This window comes from Elephantulus edwardii, unplaced genomic scaffold, assembly GCF_000299155.1.
Source record: "Elephantulus edwardii isolate Elephantulus edwardi_28Jun2011 unplaced genomic scaffold, EleEdw1.0 scaffold00001, whole genome shotgun sequence".
NCBI lineage: Eukaryota > Metazoa > Chordata > Mammalia > Macroscelidea > Macroscelididae > Elephantulus > Elephantulus edwardii.
In genome coordinates, this window is record NW_006399751.1 from 16,637,739 (window position 1) to 16,658,216 (window position 20,478).

Genomic DNA, 20,478 nt, shown 5'->3' on the forward strand with positions numbered 1-20,478 from the left:
TAAAACGAGACTAACATCAGGGTTAGCGGGAGACTGAGAAAGATGCAATAAATTGTGTATACTGCATTGAAACAGATGAGGGAGAGAACTGTTTAAAAGGGATATATAATTAGGTATTATTGTCATGACAGAAGTCCAGAATGAAGGCTGCATAATGAAGTGGACTTGGGGGGAGGGATTGTATAACAACAAATGAATTTTTCTCTTATTTTTCAATGAGAAGAGCAAACTGGGGAGTGGGAAGAAGGCTGGGCAGGTAGAAAAGTGTAACAATAAATGAAAATCCAAAGTCTCTGCAAACTTTAAAATTAAAAGCTTTAAAATTTAAAATTAAAAACTGTAAATTAAAAAATGTTTTAGCTTTTAACTTATCCCTTCAGAAAACCTCCTCATTGTTTTGTGATAAAATTTTACTGCTGTCACCATTTCTACCCAATGAACAAGGTACCTCTGTATGCAAAAGTTTAGTGTGAAAACAGGAATGAAGTATAATTAACACACATTTCACTTTGAGTAATTAGTGTACTATTATTTCAAGGACATCACAGTGGTAAAGTCCATGAAGAGTCCTCCTGCTGGCGTCAAGCTTGTGATGGAAGCTATATGCATTTTGAAAGGCATCAAGGCTGATAAAATCCCTGACCCATCAGGCTCAGGGAAAAAAATAGAAGATTTCTGGGGTCCAGCTAAGAGACTTCTCGGTGACATTAGATTTCTGCAGTCACTTCACGAATATGACAAGGATAATATTCCTGCAGCTTATATGAATATCATAAGAAAACAATATATTCCAAATCCTGATTTTGTTCCAGAGAAGATTCGAAATGCTTCCACAGCTGCAGAAGGTCTGTGCAAATGGGTCATAGCAATGGATTCCTATGATAAGTAAGTCCTGACAAAAACTCACTGGTATGTTTTATTTTCACATCTGATTATTTAGTATGAAATTCAAAATTTATTTAGGTGAGAGCCTTCTCAGAAAATCATGTCTAATACCTGCTATGTGTTTATGTAGTTGTTGGAGGCAGAATTAAAGTATTAAAAATAGGATAATGTATCAGTTTTTTTTCCTACTTTTAAATAGTAATGTTTCATATAATAATTTATAGACATTTTATTTTATAGCATTAATTGCCATTGTGTCTATCCACCCATTGCCTTTTCCTTCATTCAACTTCATTTTGGACTCACACACTTAAAAATTATAACAAAGCTTAAAAATGGGTTTCAAATTTCAAAGAACTTTCTTTTCGATATTAGAAATTAAGACAAATTTTTAAAAAAATCTGAAGTTGTTTCAATTCTTATTTGAAAATAACAATAAACACATTACATGTTTACCTAAGTAACATGCAGTGAAACCATGAGAGTCTGAATTTGGATTCAAGTAAAATGAAATCCTTGATAGTGTCATTTTCGCCATATATGTCTCTCTGGAGACTAAGGTGTGTGTGATACAGGCCATGGTCTTCACAATCACTTGTTAATGCATCAGAGAGTTGCACAGTGACCAAGGAGGATAGAAGGAGAATTGATACCTTTGAGCTGTGGTGCTGGAGAAGAGTATTGAGAGTACCGTGGACTGCTAGGAAAACAAACAGATTCGTCCTGGAAAGGGTTAAACCGGGTGGCTCCTTGGAGGCAAGGATTCTGAGGCTCCGTCTAACATACTTTGGACATGTTGTGAGGAGAGACCGGTCCTTGGAGAAGGACATCATGCTTGGGAGGGTGGAGGGACAGCGCAGGAGGGGAAGGCCCTCTATGAGGTGGATTGATTCAGTGACTGGAATAATCAGGATGGGAGTGTCAGAGACAGATTGGCACAGGACAGAGCAGAGGTTAGGGCTGTTGTACATAGGGTCGCTATGAGTCGCAAGCAACTCGATGGTACATAACAACAACAACATCATGATATTGCTTAATCCTATTGTGAGAATTTTTGTTTTCTTTATACTGAGGGCTAATTCATACTGAACACTCTAGTCTTTGATCTTCATCAGTAAGTGCCTTAAGACCGACGTGCTTCCTTTTCAACAGTCAAGGTTTAATCATCTATATGTTGTTGCTGCTGTTGTTGATTGCCATCGAGCATGACTCATAATGACCCTATGAACAAAAGACCTGAAACCTTTCTATAACTATCATAGTTTCTCAAAGTGCGTATTTTCCAGAGGCATGCTGTTTAGGAAGTGGATGCTGCTCGTGCTTCCAATCATCTATATATCGCAGGTTAATAAGTCTTCTTCCAATTCTGGTGCTGAATTATTTTTCATAGAGCCCAACTTCTACGGTAATTTATGAATTATGCAGAATACATAAATATAGTAAAAGGATAGGACCTTGACACATACTCTTTCTGATTTTAAACTATGCACTATGCTTTCCCCCCATTTGCTTCATGGACTATGTACAAGTTCCACAAGAGCACAATTTTGTGTTCTGCAATTCCCATTCTTTGCAATGTTATGAAAAACTTTTGATTTACACTAATGAATGAATTTTTTCATTATCATTAAAACAGATAAGAATAATTCTGGTCTTCTCTGCTTTTCATCAAGAACCATCTATCTGATATCCACAATAATATTTCTTATGCTTCACAGTCCTTTGTTGATGTATTGTTACCACCATTATTTAATGATCTTTATAAAAATTTTAATGGAGTGTGATATTAATGATACCATTTAATATTTTCCATATTCTTTTGGACCATCTTTCTTTGGAAGGGGCACATATGTGAATCCTATTTTGTTGGTTGGCCGGATGCTGTCTTCTAAATCCCTAGCATAAAGCATGAACTTCTACCTATACATTTATTTGTTGAAAGACTTCCATTGTTATTTTACCCATTTGTGGAACCTTTTCCGTTTGTTTGTTTGTTTGTTTGTTTGTTTTTACAAGTGTCTTCAGTATAACATGGATTTCTTTTGGTACCACCAGTTCTTTACCACATTTTATAGCTGTATCTGGACCAATTCTTTTTCAATAAAGCTATTCATCAGGATCCGAGGAAGACTCACTCATCAACAGCACATTATGCTTGCTGAAATTGAGGAAGACTTGGTATGCTTGCTACAGAGGATCAAAAGCTACAAACTTCATTATGGATTTCCCCCAGGTCTGTAGGCCACATCATGATAGATGCACAAAAGATTGAAGTTGTGAACTACTTCATCTTATTTGGATCCACAATCTACGCTCTTGGTACCCGCCATCAAGAAATCAAAAGATGAGTTGCATTGGTGAATCTGTTAGGGACCTTTCTAGAGTACTTAAGAGCAGTAATGTCCATTGAAGACTAAAGTGCACCACATTCAAGCTATAATCGTCTCAGTTGCTTGATATGCATTTGAATGTTGGACAGTAACTAAGAATAACAAAAGAAGAATCAATGCCTTTGAGTTATGTTGGAAAAGATTACTGAATATCCGATGGGCTACCAAGAGAACAGGTCTGTCCTGAAAATTATGAAACCATAGTGCAACTTGAGGCAAGGATGTTGACACTGCATCTAACATTTTTAAGCTATGCTGTTCAGAGTGGCCAATCCTTGGAGAAGGATGTCTTGCTTGGAAATGTGGAGTGTCAAAGTAAGAAAGGAAGAACCACAACAAGATGGATTGACATTGTCACAGTAGCTCTGTGATCAAGTGTAGCAGAGATGGTAGATGACACAAGATAAGCCATGGTTTAGATCTACTGTTCTTGGGATTGCTCTGAGTCACAGTCAACTCGATGGCACATAACAGCAATGCCCAGGATATCGTTTCATTTGATAACTTCATAAGGTTCATACATTCATACCTTACGCTGTCTGTGTTCCGCTTCTTAAGGGATACTTGCTGCTGCTGCCGCTTTTCATCTTAAACTGTGACACATCAGCAAATAAAATTCTTGAAAGTCTCATTCTGTTAAGGTGGATTGAATCTCATTAAGATTAGCTATACTTTATTGTTGTGTACCATTGAGTCGGAACCAACCCATAGCTAATCCTGCAGCAGGTTTTGTGAGGCAGTTTAATAGCACAGGAGGAGATTGACCATCCTTCTTGCGTGGGGCAGCTGGTGGATTTGAATTGTGTGCCTTCAGAATTGCAGCACTGCTGCTTACCAGTTTTTCCCCAGTTACATTTTTAGTACGTTTCAACCTAAGGAGTTCATCTTCCAAAATTGTATCAGAAATGTTCCACTGTAGTTCATAAGGTTTTCACTGGCCAAATTTTTCAAGTAGATTGCCAGGGCCGCCTTCTTTGTTTGCCTTAATCTGGAAGCTCCGCTGAAACCTTCCACCTTTCTTGACCTGGTGGTATTTAAAAGCAGTGGCATAGTTTCCAGTATCACAACCATATGAAAGCCACACAGTATGGCAAACTAAAGATGAGTGGGGCTTGCAGATAATAGAAAGTTAATTTAGAGCCTTTCATTTATTACAAAATACCTCTTTATAAAATAGCAGGTTTTGACCAAGGCTGTATTCTTGACTGAAAGGAAAATTATGAAGATAAAATATCTCACCTTCTGTTCATTACAGTCAAATCATAACCAGTTATACTAGTTTTCTTCTTGTTTAGAACCGTTGAGTCAGAAATGGCCCATAACTGACCCTCTGGCAACCTATTCTCCATACAGATAATTGTCAAATTTCAGACTTGCAACAATCAAATGTTTTATTTTGTTTAAAATATTTACCTGACAACTTGTATATATTTAATATCTACAGCAGCCATTTCTTTAATACTTACATCTGGTTTAATCAGTTCTTTGTGGAAATGTGGGATGGAGAAATCAATGTGGATCTTACATAAAATTGTGTTTTAAGTTTCAGAAAGTATGAAAGAAAAGTAAATTCAATGGTAGAAAGTACACTAGAATATTGAATGAACATTTTTTTTTCTAATTTTACTTTTCTGTAGAGTGGCAAAAATAGTAGCTCCCAAAAAGATAAAACTAGCTGCAGCTGAAGGGGAGCTTAAAATTGCCATGAATAGTCTGAAGAAGAAGCAGGCAGCCCTTTATGAGGTACAGGAGAAACTCACCAAGCTTCAGGACACACTGGAATTAAATAAACAAAAGAAGGCTGACTTGGAAAATCAGGTGTGTGATGGTAGAGACAAAGATAAGCCTATCTTCAATTATTGTAAGTAAAAAAGATGTTTGAGATGGCATATATATAACATACTGGTCCTACTTTCTCCTCTAAATCAAGTTTTGACAATGGCTAGTTTATTTGACTTGTAATTGTTTTCTCCATGGGAGAAAGAGGAAGCATCTTATGCTGTTATGATCGGAAGGCTCGGAAACCTAATGAAGGGTTCCTATGACTCAGAACCAACCCCAATGGTAGTGAACTTGAGTTTTTAAAAACTTACGTATGGTTCACAAGTTAAGAATGATTTGGAAGTTTTAAAACAATTACCTCACAAGTGGTTCTAGCAAACCATCAAGTTGATTCTGACTCCTAGTGACTCCTGTGTTTCAGAGTATAAATGCTCCTATGGGTTTTCTTGGTTGTAATCTTCCTGTAAACAGATCATTAGATGTTTCTTCTTTAACTTTTCCTCTTGGCTTAAAAAGCCTAAAGTACTGGCGTTCAGGATTTTTTTTAAAAACCCTGTTTTGTTTTTTTGCTTTAGATTACTGGAATGTTGAACTAGATTATTTAGATACTTTTTCATCTTATAAATATGGAAAGGAAGGAGTAAAGTAAGTAAATTGTACAACAGTTAGTGGTAGAGGTGAGATTAGAACCCCGTATCCAGAACTACCCTATGTCCACTGAAAATGTGTTTAAGACTAAAAATAGTGCTCTAATTTATACAGTGATATAATCTGTAAAAATTAACTATAAATGTCTACTTATTTTCGGGGTGTGGGAATATAACAGTAGTTACTGTAAATTCACTGCATTTTTTTTCATTCTCAGCATAGTCTTCTGAGCAGGGTAATCTTTTGTACCACTGTAAGTAAATGAAGAAAGAGAGTAATGCTGGCTCAGTGGTAGAGTTATTCTTTTCCATGTGGGAGACCTGAGTTACCTCCTCAGTCATACACCTCAAGTGCAGCCATGCAGCCACCACTCTTCTGTCAGTGGAAGCTTGTGTGTTGCTGTGATGCTGAATAGTCAGTCTTGAAAATTTTAGTGGAGGTTCCAGACTAAGACTAGGAAGAAAGGCCTGCTAATCTACTTTTGAAAATCAACTGATGAAAATCCTATGGATCATGCTGGTTCAATCCTGTTTGCACAGAATCACTATAAGTGAGGCCAACTCAATAAAACCTATCACTATAAGCAAGGCCAACGCCGTAAAACCCTAAGTAAGAAAGGAAAGAAAGATTAAGCAATTTGCCTGTGATCAATTCATTTTTTAAATGTTATGACTGAGACTCATGCACAGAGAGTCTAACTGTAATGATGTCTTCTTCCCTATGGTACCAGAATGCCTTTTTGAATAGGTTTCTGCAGAAGTGTCATATTTCTCTGAGCATAGTTTCTAAAGAATCTGTTAGGTAATATAACCAATACATGGATATGTCGTTGCCAAGGTGGTGGTTGTTGTTATGTACCATTGAGTCTGAGCTGACTTATAGCTGACTCTCTGGAGGGTTTTCAGAGGTAGTTAATCATTGAACAGGAGGAGATTGTCCAGCCTTCTCCTTGGAACAGCTTGTGGAATTGAACCACGTGCCTTCAGCATTACAGCACAGCTTCGTACCACTAAACCCTGTTAGATGTTTACAATTTTTTAATAATCAAATGTTGGAAAATTAAATAATGAACATTGACCATTTGCATATATGTGTACTGAAAATGTAGTTTTGGAAGAAAAACATTGTTAAAATATTTTAAATATTTTTACTTATGAGTTATTATTTGTATAATAACTTTATTGTAGTCCGAAACCTTACTCACATTATAATTATAATAAAGACAATTAAAAGAAGAATGCCTACAGAAAGAAACTTGGATGAAAAGCATATTTAAAGAGAAGAAATTAATAGAAAAAAAAGCTTGAGATTTAAATAAAGAAAATATATGTATGCCTCTAACATATATTTTTATCTTTAAAATATTTCTGTAGACTAATACTGTATTTAATATCATTTCTTCTAAACACATGTATTTAAGTTAGCAGTATTTATAGGAAAAGCTATAAATCAGATTATTATGCAGAATAATAAAAATGCCTTTGCATTTATTTAACTTGTATTTTTATGTAAATTGTTTCATTTTAAACCTCAAGTTAATCTTTTTTTTAAACCTCAAGTTAATCTTCTTCCAAGAATAATTATGCTATAAAACATAAAAAATTAAATCCAAATAATACAGTAATATTGCCACGGTTTGAAATGGCTTCCCCAAAATCTACCACCTTCATAATTATCCTTTTTTAATCACATTGCTTAATTATATGTAATAAAATTTGGGTTATTTTATAGCAATTTTATGTACAAAGAGCGCTCTTGGCCTGACTGATGTCCCAATTTAAGATTAATTGCTAATATCTAAATAAATTGATAGAATTTAACAACTTGAAGATTATGCTTTGTAAATAAACAAAATTATTAAAACTTTTAAGCATTTAGTTTTTGAAATTATCATTAAATCAACCATAAGTTTAAGAAAAAAACATTTGTAGATTATTTAAAATTAAATTTATCTACATTCTTTAAAATAAAGAGAAAACATATATAGTTGTAAGAGAGTATCCCTTATTAACCTTCAGCCACATGCCATAAGACAATAGTGTAGATAGAGTTGTTATTTGTATCATAGGAAATCTTGTATGAATTTTAGAAGTTGTGTCCAGTAATTTTAACTTACATCAAAAAATTAGAATGAAATCCACTGACTTCTCAGTTTTAATGATGAAATGTCATATTTTTATTTTAAATTAATAAAGTCCACACTGAAGTTTGTTATTTAAAAATTATCTCTGAATATAAAGTTAATTTTCTAATTTGGTGTACTTTTAGATGTTGATAGAGTTTTATTTTAATGTTTTAGGTTGACGTGTGCAGTAAAAAACTAGAGAGAGCCGAGCAATTGATTGGAGGCCTTGGAGGTGAGAGAACACGTTGGAGTCAAACAGCCCTGGAGCTGGGAGAGTTGTACGTCAACTTGACAGGCGACATCCTCATTTCCTCGGGAGTTGTGGCTTACCTGGGAGCTTTCACATCTAACTACAGACAGGTAAGGAATCCCATCCCATCCCATCTCTAAGGTCTCTTCTTGACCCCTCAGTTACAACCAACATTTAATCATGAAGGATTGGCTTTATTTTCCAAGTATAACAAGCACAATATTTTAAGGTGACTTCTGTTTGTATATTATAGGTATAAATAAACCTGCTAGCTAAAAAGATTTTATATGAAGTGTTCTTTTAAAATACAAGTTTAGAAACAAAAGCCCTATTTTAAATTATGACATGCTTAAAGGACAGCTGGAGCGGCATCCACTTCCGTAATAACTTGCCTCCGGAAACCTTATGAACCTGGAGAGAGGATGAGAGACACACAAGTGTTGAAGACTCTCCTTCATAGAGTCACTATGAGTCACCTGCGACTCGACGGCACTTAATAGCAACAAACAACAAAAGGAGAGCAGTTTGAATTTACCAGCTGTTCTAGGCGAGAAAGATGAGCTTTACATTCTCAGACCTCATGGAAGGTCCCTATAGGTCAGACTGGGCTCGACAACAATGGGTTTTTGTTTTGTATGATAAATTGGAAGGGGTCCATATGGTACAGTTTTTAAAGTTTGCCTGCTAGCATATAGGTTGGTGGTTCACATTGACTAGCTGCTTTACAGGAGAAAGCTGTGGATATTTGCTTCTCTAAAGATTATAGTTCAGAAACCCTATGGAGAAGTTCGACTTTGTTCTGTAGGGTGGCTGTCCTATAGGGTGGCTATGGGTTGGAATCAATTTGACGATAACAGGTTATACTGATTTGGAATACGAAGAAAGTAGCTGCATCCACCATTTCCATTCTTTGTTGTTTTAGAACATGTCCCTGGGTGTCTATATTGCCTCCTGCTTAGTGTCCGTGTGCTCTGGTGGTGCAGTGTTATAGGTTATGCTGCTAACCACAGATCACTGGTTCAAACAAACCAGCTGCTCCATGGAAGAAAGATGGGTGACCACAAAGTGGCCTAATGGTAAGGAACTAAGTTGCCAACTCAGAGGTACACTGTTTGAATCCACCAGCTGCTCTGTGTGGGAGAGATGTTCTGTCTCCTCTCATCTCTGAAAATCTGCTGGAGGGTCAGCTGTAAGCAAAACTCATACGTCCTATAAACTCTGCACTCACCCCTGATTCAGGTAGCCTCTTCATCTCATCCCTCCCATCCCATCTCAACTCTGTATAGGCTTAGAGATAATGCCACTCTTTCTGTGCTTCACTATAGTAGCCACACTTTTATGTTGTTGATCTTGAGTCTATCCCACCCAAATTTCAAAACCCTCTCAGGAACAAGTTTGAGACCTTGAACACTAATGAGCGAAGACCAGATGGGCTGTGGGAGAATATCAAGAGTATCATCCATGAAGAGTGCAAAAGGTCAATCATTACCAAGACAGAGGAGGAAGAAAAGACTAGCATGGATATCAAAAGAGACTCTGAATATTGCACTACAGTGCCGAGATGGCAAAGCAAAAAGTAGATATCAGGAAGTTAAGGAACTGAACAGAAGATTTCAACGGGCAGCACAGGGAGACAAAGCAAGGTCTATAATGAAATGTGCAAAGAGCTGGAGTTAGAAAATCAAAAGGCCCAACTCACTTGGCATTTCTTATGATGAAGGAACTGAAGAACAAATTCAAGCATCAAGTTACATTGTATAAGGGTTCTATGGGTAGAATAGTAAATGATCCAGAAAGCATTAGAAGAATATGGAAGGAGTCACAGAGTCACTGTACCAAAAAGAACTGGCTAACACAGAAGTTTAATGAAACAACATATGATCAAGAGCTTATGGTGATAAGTTCAAGCTGTTCTTGAAGGAATTGGCAAAAAATTAGGCCCCAGAAATTGACGTATACCAATTGACATATTTCAACAAACAGATGCTGCTCTGGACTTGCTCACCAGGATATTCCAAGAAATCTGGAAGACAATCATCTGACCAATTTGACTGGAAGAGATCAGTATTTATTCCTATTAAAAAAAAAAGTTAATCCAACAAAGTATGGAAATTATCAAACAATATCACTAATATCACATACAGGCAAAATCCTGCTGAAGATAAACTGAAAAATGACTGGAATAGTACATAAACCGAAGGCTATCAAGAAATACAAGCTGGGTTTAGAAGAGGCCATAGCACTAGAGACATCATCACCAATGTGAGATAGATCTTGGCTGAAAGCAGAGAGTACCAGGGGAATGTCTCTCTGTGTTTCATTGTCTATGCAAAAGCATTTGACTGTGTGGATCATAGCAAAACTGTGGCTGACTCTGAGAAGGATGGGAATCCCAGAACACTTGATTTTGCTCATGTGAAACCTATACTTGGACCAGGAGGCAGGTGTCAGAATAGAGCACAGAAATGTTGTGTAGTCCAAAATTAGGAAGTGAGTACATCTGGCACACATCCTGTCACCATAGTTTTCAATCTGAATACAAAACAGATAATTTGGAGGGTTGGACTATATGTGGAGACATGTGGCATCAGGATTGGAGGAAGACTCATTCATCAACAACCTGCATTATGCAGATGATAACAACCTTGCTTGTCAAAACTGAAGAGGACCAGAGGCATTTAGAGCAGAAGGTCAAGGACTGCAATCTTCAATATAGATTGAAGCTTAATATCAAGAAGACAAAGATTCTCATCACTGGGCCAATTGGCAGTACCATAATGAATGGAGAAAATATTGAGGTTGCTAACAATTTCAGCTTGCTCGACTTGTCAATCAACACTCTTGGCACCAGCAATCAGGAAATCAAAAGACAAATTGCATTTGGAAGTCCATTGTCAGGGAACTTTCCAAAGTTCTAAAGAGCAATGATGTCAGTCGACAGCCTTAGATGCACCTGATCTAGGCCACGGTCTTCGTAATTACTTGCTATGCGTCAGAGAGCTGTGACTAAGAACAGAAGAAGAATTGATGCCTTTTGGTTGTGGTGCTGAAAGAGTATTGAACCTACTATGGACTGCCAGGAGAACAAATAGATCTATCTTGGAGAGAGTGAAACCGAGTTGCTCTCTGGAGGTGGAGATTTTGAAGCACGCTTTCATATAATTTGGGCACATAATAAGGAAGGACCAGTTCTTAGAGAAGGACTTCATGCTTGGAACGTGGAAGGACAGCACAGGACAGGAAGACCCCAGATGAGATGGATTGACACAGTAAATTTAGGGCAGTGGGATTAAGTGTGTTGGAGTCAGTGAGATTGGCTCCATCAGATACAGTAGGATTCAGAGCTATATAGTACATAGGGTTGCTATGAGTTGCGGGCGACTCGATGGCACATAACTACACAAATACTGACCCCCTAGCATTACTGACCCCTCAACAGGTTTACAGAGTCTGTAAATTACATGGAAGGAAATTATACATCTTTCTCTCTTAGAGCAGCTCGTGAACTGCATGCCTTTGGGTTGGCAGCACAACTCCTTATCATTAGGCCACAAGAACTCAACCCTTTACCACTAACCAAAAAAGCTGATGGCTCAAATCCACTAGCTACTCTGCAGGAGAAAGATAAAACGGCCCCTCGTTAAGATTTACAACCTCAGAAATATCATGGAGTCAATGAATCAGAAGCAACTCAGTACCTACGCTTGTTTTCAGTTTTATTTTTTCCTTCTCATTTCACTCTTAAGTGATCTAGACTTTGGGGGGTTTTCCCCCCCACCCCTATGTGGGCTTGGATAGACTTTATCTGCACGTTGTTGTTATTGATTAAGTGCCTTTGTGAAGTCATAGATGACTCATAGCAACCCTATGAGTGAAAGACCTGAACACTTGTATGAACACTTTGATCATCTTAACATTAAATGACATTAATTTGTATTTGAGTTCGTAGACTTACCTTCTGAATTGTAGTTTTATTTGAAGGAAATTTAATAAACACAAATAATTTCAAAGGTAGAAGTTCAACAAATAGAGTTGACTCGAGGAATACAATGTAATTGAGGAGTATATAAAGGATCTAATTAGTAACCACCAACCTCTTCTCTGTGTTTTTCTTTGTGTTTCAAAGAACCAGACTAAGGAATGGGCAGATGAGTGTAAAAAAATAGATATTCCCTGTTCAGATGATTACTCTCTCATGAATACCCTAGGAGAAGCTGTGACAATTCGAACTTGGAATATTGCTGGCTTACCTTCTGACTCATTTTCCATTGATAATGGAATCATCATCATGTAAGAAAAAGAATTGTTTTCCCAAATGGTTTTATTAAACAATCACTAACTAATTTGTGTATACTTAAACAATTATTGTTTAGTAATATTTGACAGTATTTAAAATATTTTACTGGTGATTTAGATTAATTATAAAGAGTCACTTCTCATATTAATTTTGTACTAGTCTAGTACTGAATAATGTGGTAAACAAACAAACAAAAACTAGCTACTTTTGCAAGAATTTTAATCCACTTTTGGCAAAAAAACCACAAAATTCTTCCTAAAATAAATGAAGTTCTGAATTCCATTTCCATTAAGTACAGAGGTTTCTGACTGCCTGTGAGTTGGTGGTGGCAAAAGGGAGTCCCAAATTCTGTCTTTGTAGTGTTGTTAGGTGCCATCAAGTTAACTGTGACTCAAAGCAACCCTGTGACCAAGAGATTCACAGGCCTTGCCGTCTCTGGTACATTGTTGTAACTTGGTGAGCCTGTTGGTACAGTCACAGTGTTGAAGGTTTTCTTTTCCTCTGACGCTTCCCTTTTCCTAGCAGGGTGGTTTTCCCTAAGGGTGTCAGCATAAAATCTGTTGTTATATTTCTGGGTCCTAGATTGATTTGAACTTCTAAGGCATGGACCACAAATCCTGGAATCATCTAGTGAGTTTTGTTAGGTGCTGTGACCAACAGTGACCCTATGAATGACATGTGACAAGTTGGCTGCATCCTGTGCCAGCCTTATACCTTTGCCCATGCTGAAGTCCTTTGTAGCTACTGTGTCAGATGATCTCTCTGAAGGTCTTCCTCTCTTTTGCTGATCCTCTGTTTTTCCAAGCATGATGTCTTTTTCCAAGGACTGGTTTCTCCTGATAAAATGTCCAAAGTATGTAAAATGAAGTTTCACAATCTTTGCCTCTAAGGAATATCTTATTTGTACTTCATCCAAGACAAATTTATTTGCTCTTTTGCCAGTCCATGATAATTCAATACTCAATAAATAATAAGCATTGATTTTTGCAGAGTTTTGGATGCTAAAAGTCAAAGAAGAGTCTTAACTGTCAAATCAAGAGTGTCAGCTAAGTCTGTTCTTTCTGTGACCCCCCCTCTTCTAGTTTCTGGTGACAGCTGACAATCCTTGCAATTCCTTTGATGCTGATAGATAAATTTGTGAAATTTTATGTATACATGTTTGTATCTATTCCACTCTTTTTTTTATCAGATATCACTTAGAAGTTATTAGGTTTATCACTCTGTAAAGTAAGCAAGGTCAACATGGGGAAAGCCAAGGCTGATCTTTACTGACTCCACAAAGGAGAACTGCCCCCATCACTAACATCCACTGTGTCAGACTAATAGCTACAAGGTCAGACATGATCCTCCACTCTACTGTACCTACTTCTGCTTATCACTGGACTGGATGGTCATTGCAGATTTACTTAACAGAATTTACTCACAGTTGTGGGATATTAGAGAATTAGGTTGGGGGATGAGGAAGGCAAAAGATATCACACAGTGAAAGTTCAGGTTCAACCAGCATGCAAATGCAAGAAGTTTCTAGTTTCCTCAGTCATCCAGCAAGCCTCTTCCCATAATACTCCAACCTAGCAAGTAGACACTTCCTTCAGTCACCCAGCAAGCAGAACCTTTAACTCTGGCTCCATCTCCAGGGCTTCATCAGGCCACATCTCACCACAGTCTGTCCATAATTTTAACAGTTCTCTCTCGTATCTTGGCCTCACAGCTGTTGATGATATAAAAAAATTCTGATAAATAATGAAATACCTGTCTGCAGTTAAGGCACCTGGAGACCAGGATTGCTCAGGATGGCAGGGGAACTTCAAACATTGATTTTACTTACACATTTCCACCTGATGATTTTCAAAAATCCCAATACCACACACACTCAGTCCACTTTACTGTGACCTTATTAAGAAAACAAAAGAAAATTCCCATTTCCAAGCAAGGTCTTATTTATAGGTAAAAGGGAAACTTCAGCATAATTTTTGAGAGAATTTAATCTATGTAACAGGACCAGAATTAAAGACTACTACTTCTTGATCTGTTCTACATAGGTCTTTGCTATCACTTGTTAGGCGTCAGAGAGTTGGATAGTGACTAAGTGACTAAGGAGGATAGAAGGAGAATTGATGCCTTTGAGTTTTGGTGCTGGAGAAGAGTATTGAGGGTACCATGGACTGCTAGGAAAACAAACAGATTCATCCTGGAAAGGGTCAAACCGGGCTGCTTCTTGAAGGCAAGGATTCTGAGGCTCCGTCTAACATACTTTGGACATGTTGCCAGGAGGGACGGGTCCTTGGAAGGGGACATCATGCTTGGTAGGGTGGAGGGACAGCGCAGAAGGGGAAGGCCCCCTATGAGGTGGATTGATTCAGTGACTGGGGTAATCGGGATGGGTTTGTCAGAGACGGTGCGATTGGGACAAGACAGAGCAGAGTTTAGGGCTGTTGTACATAGGGTCGCTATGAGTCGCAAGCGACTCAACGGCACAACAACATCTTGATCATCTAAATTATAATCTTCAGAAAGGAAGGATCAAATCTAGAAGGATAAAAAAAAGTGTGTGCTAGTGTATCTATGAACTCTGGTAGGACAATGTTTAGAGCACTCAGTTACTAACTGAAAACTGGTTTGAACTCACCAGGTACTTCTGGGAGGAAGACCTAACAGACTTCTTCCATAAAGGTTTACAGCTCTGGATAACCCTATGGAGCAGTTCTCTCTAGGGTGGCTGTAAGATGGAATGAATTTCATGGCACTGGGTTGGGTTTGAACTTGTTTCTAAAACAGTAGACATTAACTGATTTTCAAGAAGGTGGCTTATTGTTGACTTACTCAGTAAGTATGTGGTATGCAGACAGTCTTTGTTGGTATGTACGGAAAGAATTCCCATAAGAAACGTAGAGTAGGCTTAAAAAGGTTTTGTTGTTGTTGTTATGTGCCGTCGAGTCGTTTCCGACTCATAGCGACCCTATGCACAACAGCCCTAAACCCTGCTCTATCCTGCGCCAACCACACTGCCTCTGACACACCCATCCCGATTACCCCAGTCACCGAATCAATCCATCTCATAGAGGGTCTTCCCCTCCTACGTTGTCCCTCAACCCTCCCAAGCATGATATCCCCCTCCAAGGACCCGTCACTCCTGGCAACATGTCCAAAGTATGTCAGACGAAGCCCCAGAATCCTTGCCTCCAAGGAGTAGCTTGGTTTAATCTTCTCCAAGATAAATCTATTTGTTTTCCTGGCAGTCCAGGGTACATTCAGTACCCTTCTCCAGCACCACAGCTCAAAAGCATCCACTCTCCTTCTGTCCTCCCTAGTCATTGTCCAACTCTCTGATGCATAACAAGCGATTGCAAATACCATGGCCTGTATCAGGCGCACCTTAGTCTCCAGAGAGACACTGTTGCTCCTGAGTACTTTAGAGAGGTCCCTAACAGCAGACTTTCCCATCGCGATACGCTTTTTGATTTCCTGACTGCTGGTGCCAAGAGTGTTAGAAGTTTTAAAATGTTTTTCTGCCCTGCTGGACCAATCAATTTCAGCCTACAGGAAATGACCAATATTTGCTATTATTGTTGTCACTGATGTTTTTCTCCCAAAAAAGTGCTTTGGTTCTTCCTAAGCACCTAGGAAAACTGGAGGTTTTGTTTGACGTGGTGATAGTTATGTCTTTATTGCTTTGATTGGCAATTTATTTCCTCTTGTTCCACCCAGACGGGTGTCTACATTTATCCATTGGAGACTAGATTGTGTCTTATTGCTAACAAATAGATGTACCTTTCCTGTTAGATTTAGTCATGTTTCAATGGTAACAAAACAGTTTATAAACAGTTCTGCGTTTAAGATGCTAAGTCTTTCTATTCATTATTATTCAAGGTAACATGCTTTTTAAGGCAGGGAAATAGAAAATTATATTAAGGAGTCGTAGTCCCTATTTGCAGGAGAGGAACACCCTGTACGAGATGGATTGACACAGTGACTGGCTGTGTAAGGGCAAGTGTGTCAGACTGTGAGGTTGGCTGAGGTTCAGAGCTATTGAAACCCTATATTTTTCCTGTTTATAGAAATGTCGGAATATTAGAAACAAATTATGCCCAAGACTTTACTAAAAAGGAATTATTAATATTTTCCATTCTTGATTTGTTTTCTTAATGCAGTTTTATCTTGAAGGATTTCTGTGAATAGTTTAAGGTGATCATTTTGTTCAGTATCAGATAAATATCTTACTCCCAAATACCAGAGAAATATGTTTGATGATAAAATCTAATATTGAGTACTTCCTAAGAATCTAACTTGTGTTAACCATGTGCTTTGTCTATACTATCTCAGGTAAGTAAGAAGTTGATATTTCAGGGAAACGGGAAGAATCTGTAACTTATAGATGATATAGGATAACTTTAAGAGCTTACAGACACTGAAAGGCTCTTGGGTAATCAGAATTTCAAAGGCTTATGATACTATTAAATGTATGTGGGTTGTATCTGAACATATCATGGGTAAATTATTAGAATTGCTTCACTGCTTAATTAAACATGTCAAACCTCTATTTACCATATTTATGTTTGTGTTTTTAAAAAAAATCTTTTTAAAATTTTCATTTCTAGACACATCAGATAAGTTGGCATCAAAATGGAGTAGGATGTCTCATTATCTTGTCAGTTTTTTGTAGTTTGTAATGAGGAAAATAACAAAGAATTTTAAACTTTACCACTACAATATGTTCAAATACTATGTCCTTCAATGCATATTAATGTGAACATAAATTCTATTAGAAGGCTGGCTTTTCTCCAAATCCCAAGAAAGTACCAAATAACAATATTCTCCAACCAATAATAAAACAAAAAAATATTTTTTAGCTTTGAACCTGCAGTGCTGTAAAAATTCAGTCTCCTCTGATCCAAGTATTTGAAGGTTCAGGGATGCCTGATGGAGGGAACAGGGGAGAGAAATAATTGGGGAAAATATTATCTTGTAAAAAATAAATCAAGGAAACAATGGTGGGGAGGAAATAAACATGCTAATACAGTATTTTTTCCTTTTCAGTTCAGTCCATCTTTCACTCATACATGATGTTAGCTACAGATTTGTGTAAATTCTTTTCATAAGTAAAGGAAATTTCTTCTATTCTTAGTTTGAGGAAGGTTTTCATCATTCTCAGCTAAAACTCATTGCACTACAGTCTGAACCTACTCACGGCTGAGCCTCCATTGGGTTTTGAGGCTGTAAATCCCACAGGAGGAGATTGCTCATCTTTCTTATGTGTTCAGTATCAGTTCGGTTTTATAAGTCTTTGCTATGTGATTTGTTTATGCTCCTTGGCTTGAATTACCAGCAGTTAGTCTAAGACTTTGAGCAGTGGCTTTTGTCTCAGTTTAAAGCTGTCTGTGTGCTTCTGTGGATGTGTTCCAGGCTTGAGTAGTTTGGGAAGTGAGACTGGATTTGTGTTTGTTCATTCACACAATTAGAGAATTTCTTCCTTCAGGACTCTTCATTCTCTTCAGGCTTTCTCCAACACTTTCCTTCTTGTGTAGGGGCTCTTTTTTAAATGTGGGTGAAATAATGATGTTTTCTCAGAGCTTTAATATCCTATGCTGTAACCTGCATTATGATGATGACACAACTCTGCTGGCTGAAAGTGGGGAGTACACAAAACATTTGCTGGAGAAGATTAAGGACTACAGCCTTTGGTATGGATTACATCTCAACATCAAAAAGACAAAGATCCTCACCGCAGCTCCAAAAGTCAGCATTATGATAGAGTGAGAAAAAATTGAGGCTGCCAATGATGTCATTTTTCTTGTATCAACAGTCATCACCCTTGGTATCAGTAGTCAGGAAATCAGGAAATGTTTTTGCTCTGGGAAAGTCTGCTGATCTCTGAAAGTCAGGGAACTCTCCAAGATACTAAAGGGCAATGTTTGAAGTTAAGGTGCACCTGATTCAGGCCATGGTCTTCTCAGTCACCTGCTATGCATCACAGAGCTGGACAATGAATAAGGAAGACAGAAGAAGAATTGGTGCCTTTGAGTTGTGATGTTGGAGAAGAGTACTTACTGTCCCATGAACAGTCAAAAAATCAAATAAATATGTCCTGGAAAGGGTGTGGCCAGAGTGCTCTTTGGAGGCAAGGATGACAGAGCTTCATCTTTCATACTTTGGACATGTAGCTAGGTAAGGTTATTCCTTGAAAAGGGACACCATACATGGAAAAATGAAGGACAGCAAAGGAGAAGAAGACACTGAACAAGATGGATTGACATTGTGACTTCAGCAATGGGCTTTAGTATCTCAGAGATGTTGAGGATGGCACAGTATAGGGTAGATTTTGGGTTGGCTAAGCTGCAGAGAGTCAAGGACTGCAGCCTTGCAGCCTTCAGTATGGATTGAGGCTCGATGTCAAGAAGACAAAGATTCTCACCACTGGACTAATTGGCAGCATCAGGATGGATGGTGAAGAGATTGAGATTGTTAACAACTTTAGTCTGCTTGGCTCCAATGTTAACACTCTTGGCACCAGTAGCCAGGAAATAAAAAAACGTATTGCGATGGGAAAGTCTGCGGTTAGGGACCACTCCAGGGTACTGAAGAACAATGGTGTCTCTCTGGATACTAAGATCCACCTGATACAGGCCATGGTTTTTGAAATCACTCGTTATGCATCAGAGAGTTGGACAATGACTAGGGAGGACAGAAGGAGAATTGACGCCTTTGAGCTGTGGTGCTGGAGAAGAGTATTGAATGTACCATGGACTGCCAAGAAAACAAACAGATTCATCCTAGAGAGGGTTAAACCAGGCTACTCCTTGGAGGCAAGGATTTTGGGGATTCATCTGACATACTCTGGACATGTTATAAGGTGGGAGAGGTCCTTGGAGAGGGACATCATGCTTGGGAGGGTGGAGGGATGGTGCACCTCTATGAGATGGATTGATTCAGTGACTGGGGTAATCGGGATGGGTGTGTCAGAGGCAGTGCGATTGGCACTGGATAGAGCAGTGTTTAGGGCTGTTGTACATAGGGTCGCTATGAGTTGCAAGCGACTCGATGCACATAACAACAACAACAACATTCCTAAGATCGCTGTGAGTACTACTCAACTCCATGATGACTAACAACAAGGAATGTATTCACTGCATCTTTTATTTGAAACATGTCAATTGGTATCTAATTAATTCCTGGTGTCTTATTTTTCATCAATGTCTTCAATGTAGCTTGAAATTTTCCCCTCATTACCACTAGCTCTTTATCACATACTACTTCATTAAATATTTCAGTGTTGACTAGTTATTTTTAATCCAGTACTAGTTATTTTTAATCCAGTACCTCAATGTATTTCCTCCTTCTTTTGATGTTTTTTTGGATCATTTGAGACTTTCCCATAGCATCTCTCAGTATTGCAACTTGAGGATTGAATTTGGGTGTTGTTTTCTTTCTTTTGAAGATAGCTACCTTGTCAACTGATGGGAAGAGATCCATATGTGTTCCCATTCCCAAGACAGTTGATCTGACAAAAATGTGGAAATGATTGAAAAATATCATTAATATCACATTCAAACAACATATTGTTAAAGATATATTTAAAAAATTACTAGAAAAGGGCATTGAAAGAGAAGTTCTAGCTAGATTTAGAAGAGGCCATGGCACTAGAGATGCCACTGCTGATTGATATTGTGACTGTAACCATGGACTAGAGCATATCAGAGATTATGAGAAAGATCAAGGGTAGGGCTAAATTCCAATCTGTTGTTGATAGTATTGCTATGAGTTATCGTCAACTTGATGGTACCTAACAACCAGCAATAACTACTTATTGGGTGCTACAAATTGTTTACACTCAACTGCTACTCTCGACGTTGACAGTTCAGACACAGCTAGTGGTGCTAGGGAAGAACGCCCTGGCTTTCTTCCTTAAATCTTTCCTTAAAATATTTTGGCAAAGAAAATCTCTGCAGTTCTAAGCTATAACACGTAGAGATGCTTTGAGTAAGAACTGACTCAAGTAAAACCTGTTTGGTTTGCTTTTGCATAATTTCATGCCTGACTTGGGGCATAGTGCCAAAAGAACTAAGATGAAGAAGCTGCATTCCCCTTACACTCTATGCAAAAC

At 38.0% G+C, this 20,478-nt stretch overlaps 1 protein-coding gene across 1 annotated transcript in view; it reads left to right on the forward strand.

Moving 5' to 3' along the window:
* Nucleotides 1-20,478, forward strand: part of DNAH7 (dynein, axonemal, heavy chain 7) — a 308,525-nt gene that overhangs the window by 201,667 nt on the left and 86,380 nt on the right. Inside the window, exons 44-47 of the mRNA XM_006878928.1 lie at nucleotides 539-885; nucleotides 4,913-5,093; nucleotides 8,005-8,190; nucleotides 12,207-12,370. Coding sequence (XP_006878990.1) covers nucleotides 539-885; nucleotides 4,913-5,093; nucleotides 8,005-8,190; nucleotides 12,207-12,370 — 878 coding nt within the window. The remainder of the gene's footprint in view (nucleotides 1-538; nucleotides 886-4,912; nucleotides 5,094-8,004; nucleotides 8,191-12,206; nucleotides 12,371-20,478) is intronic.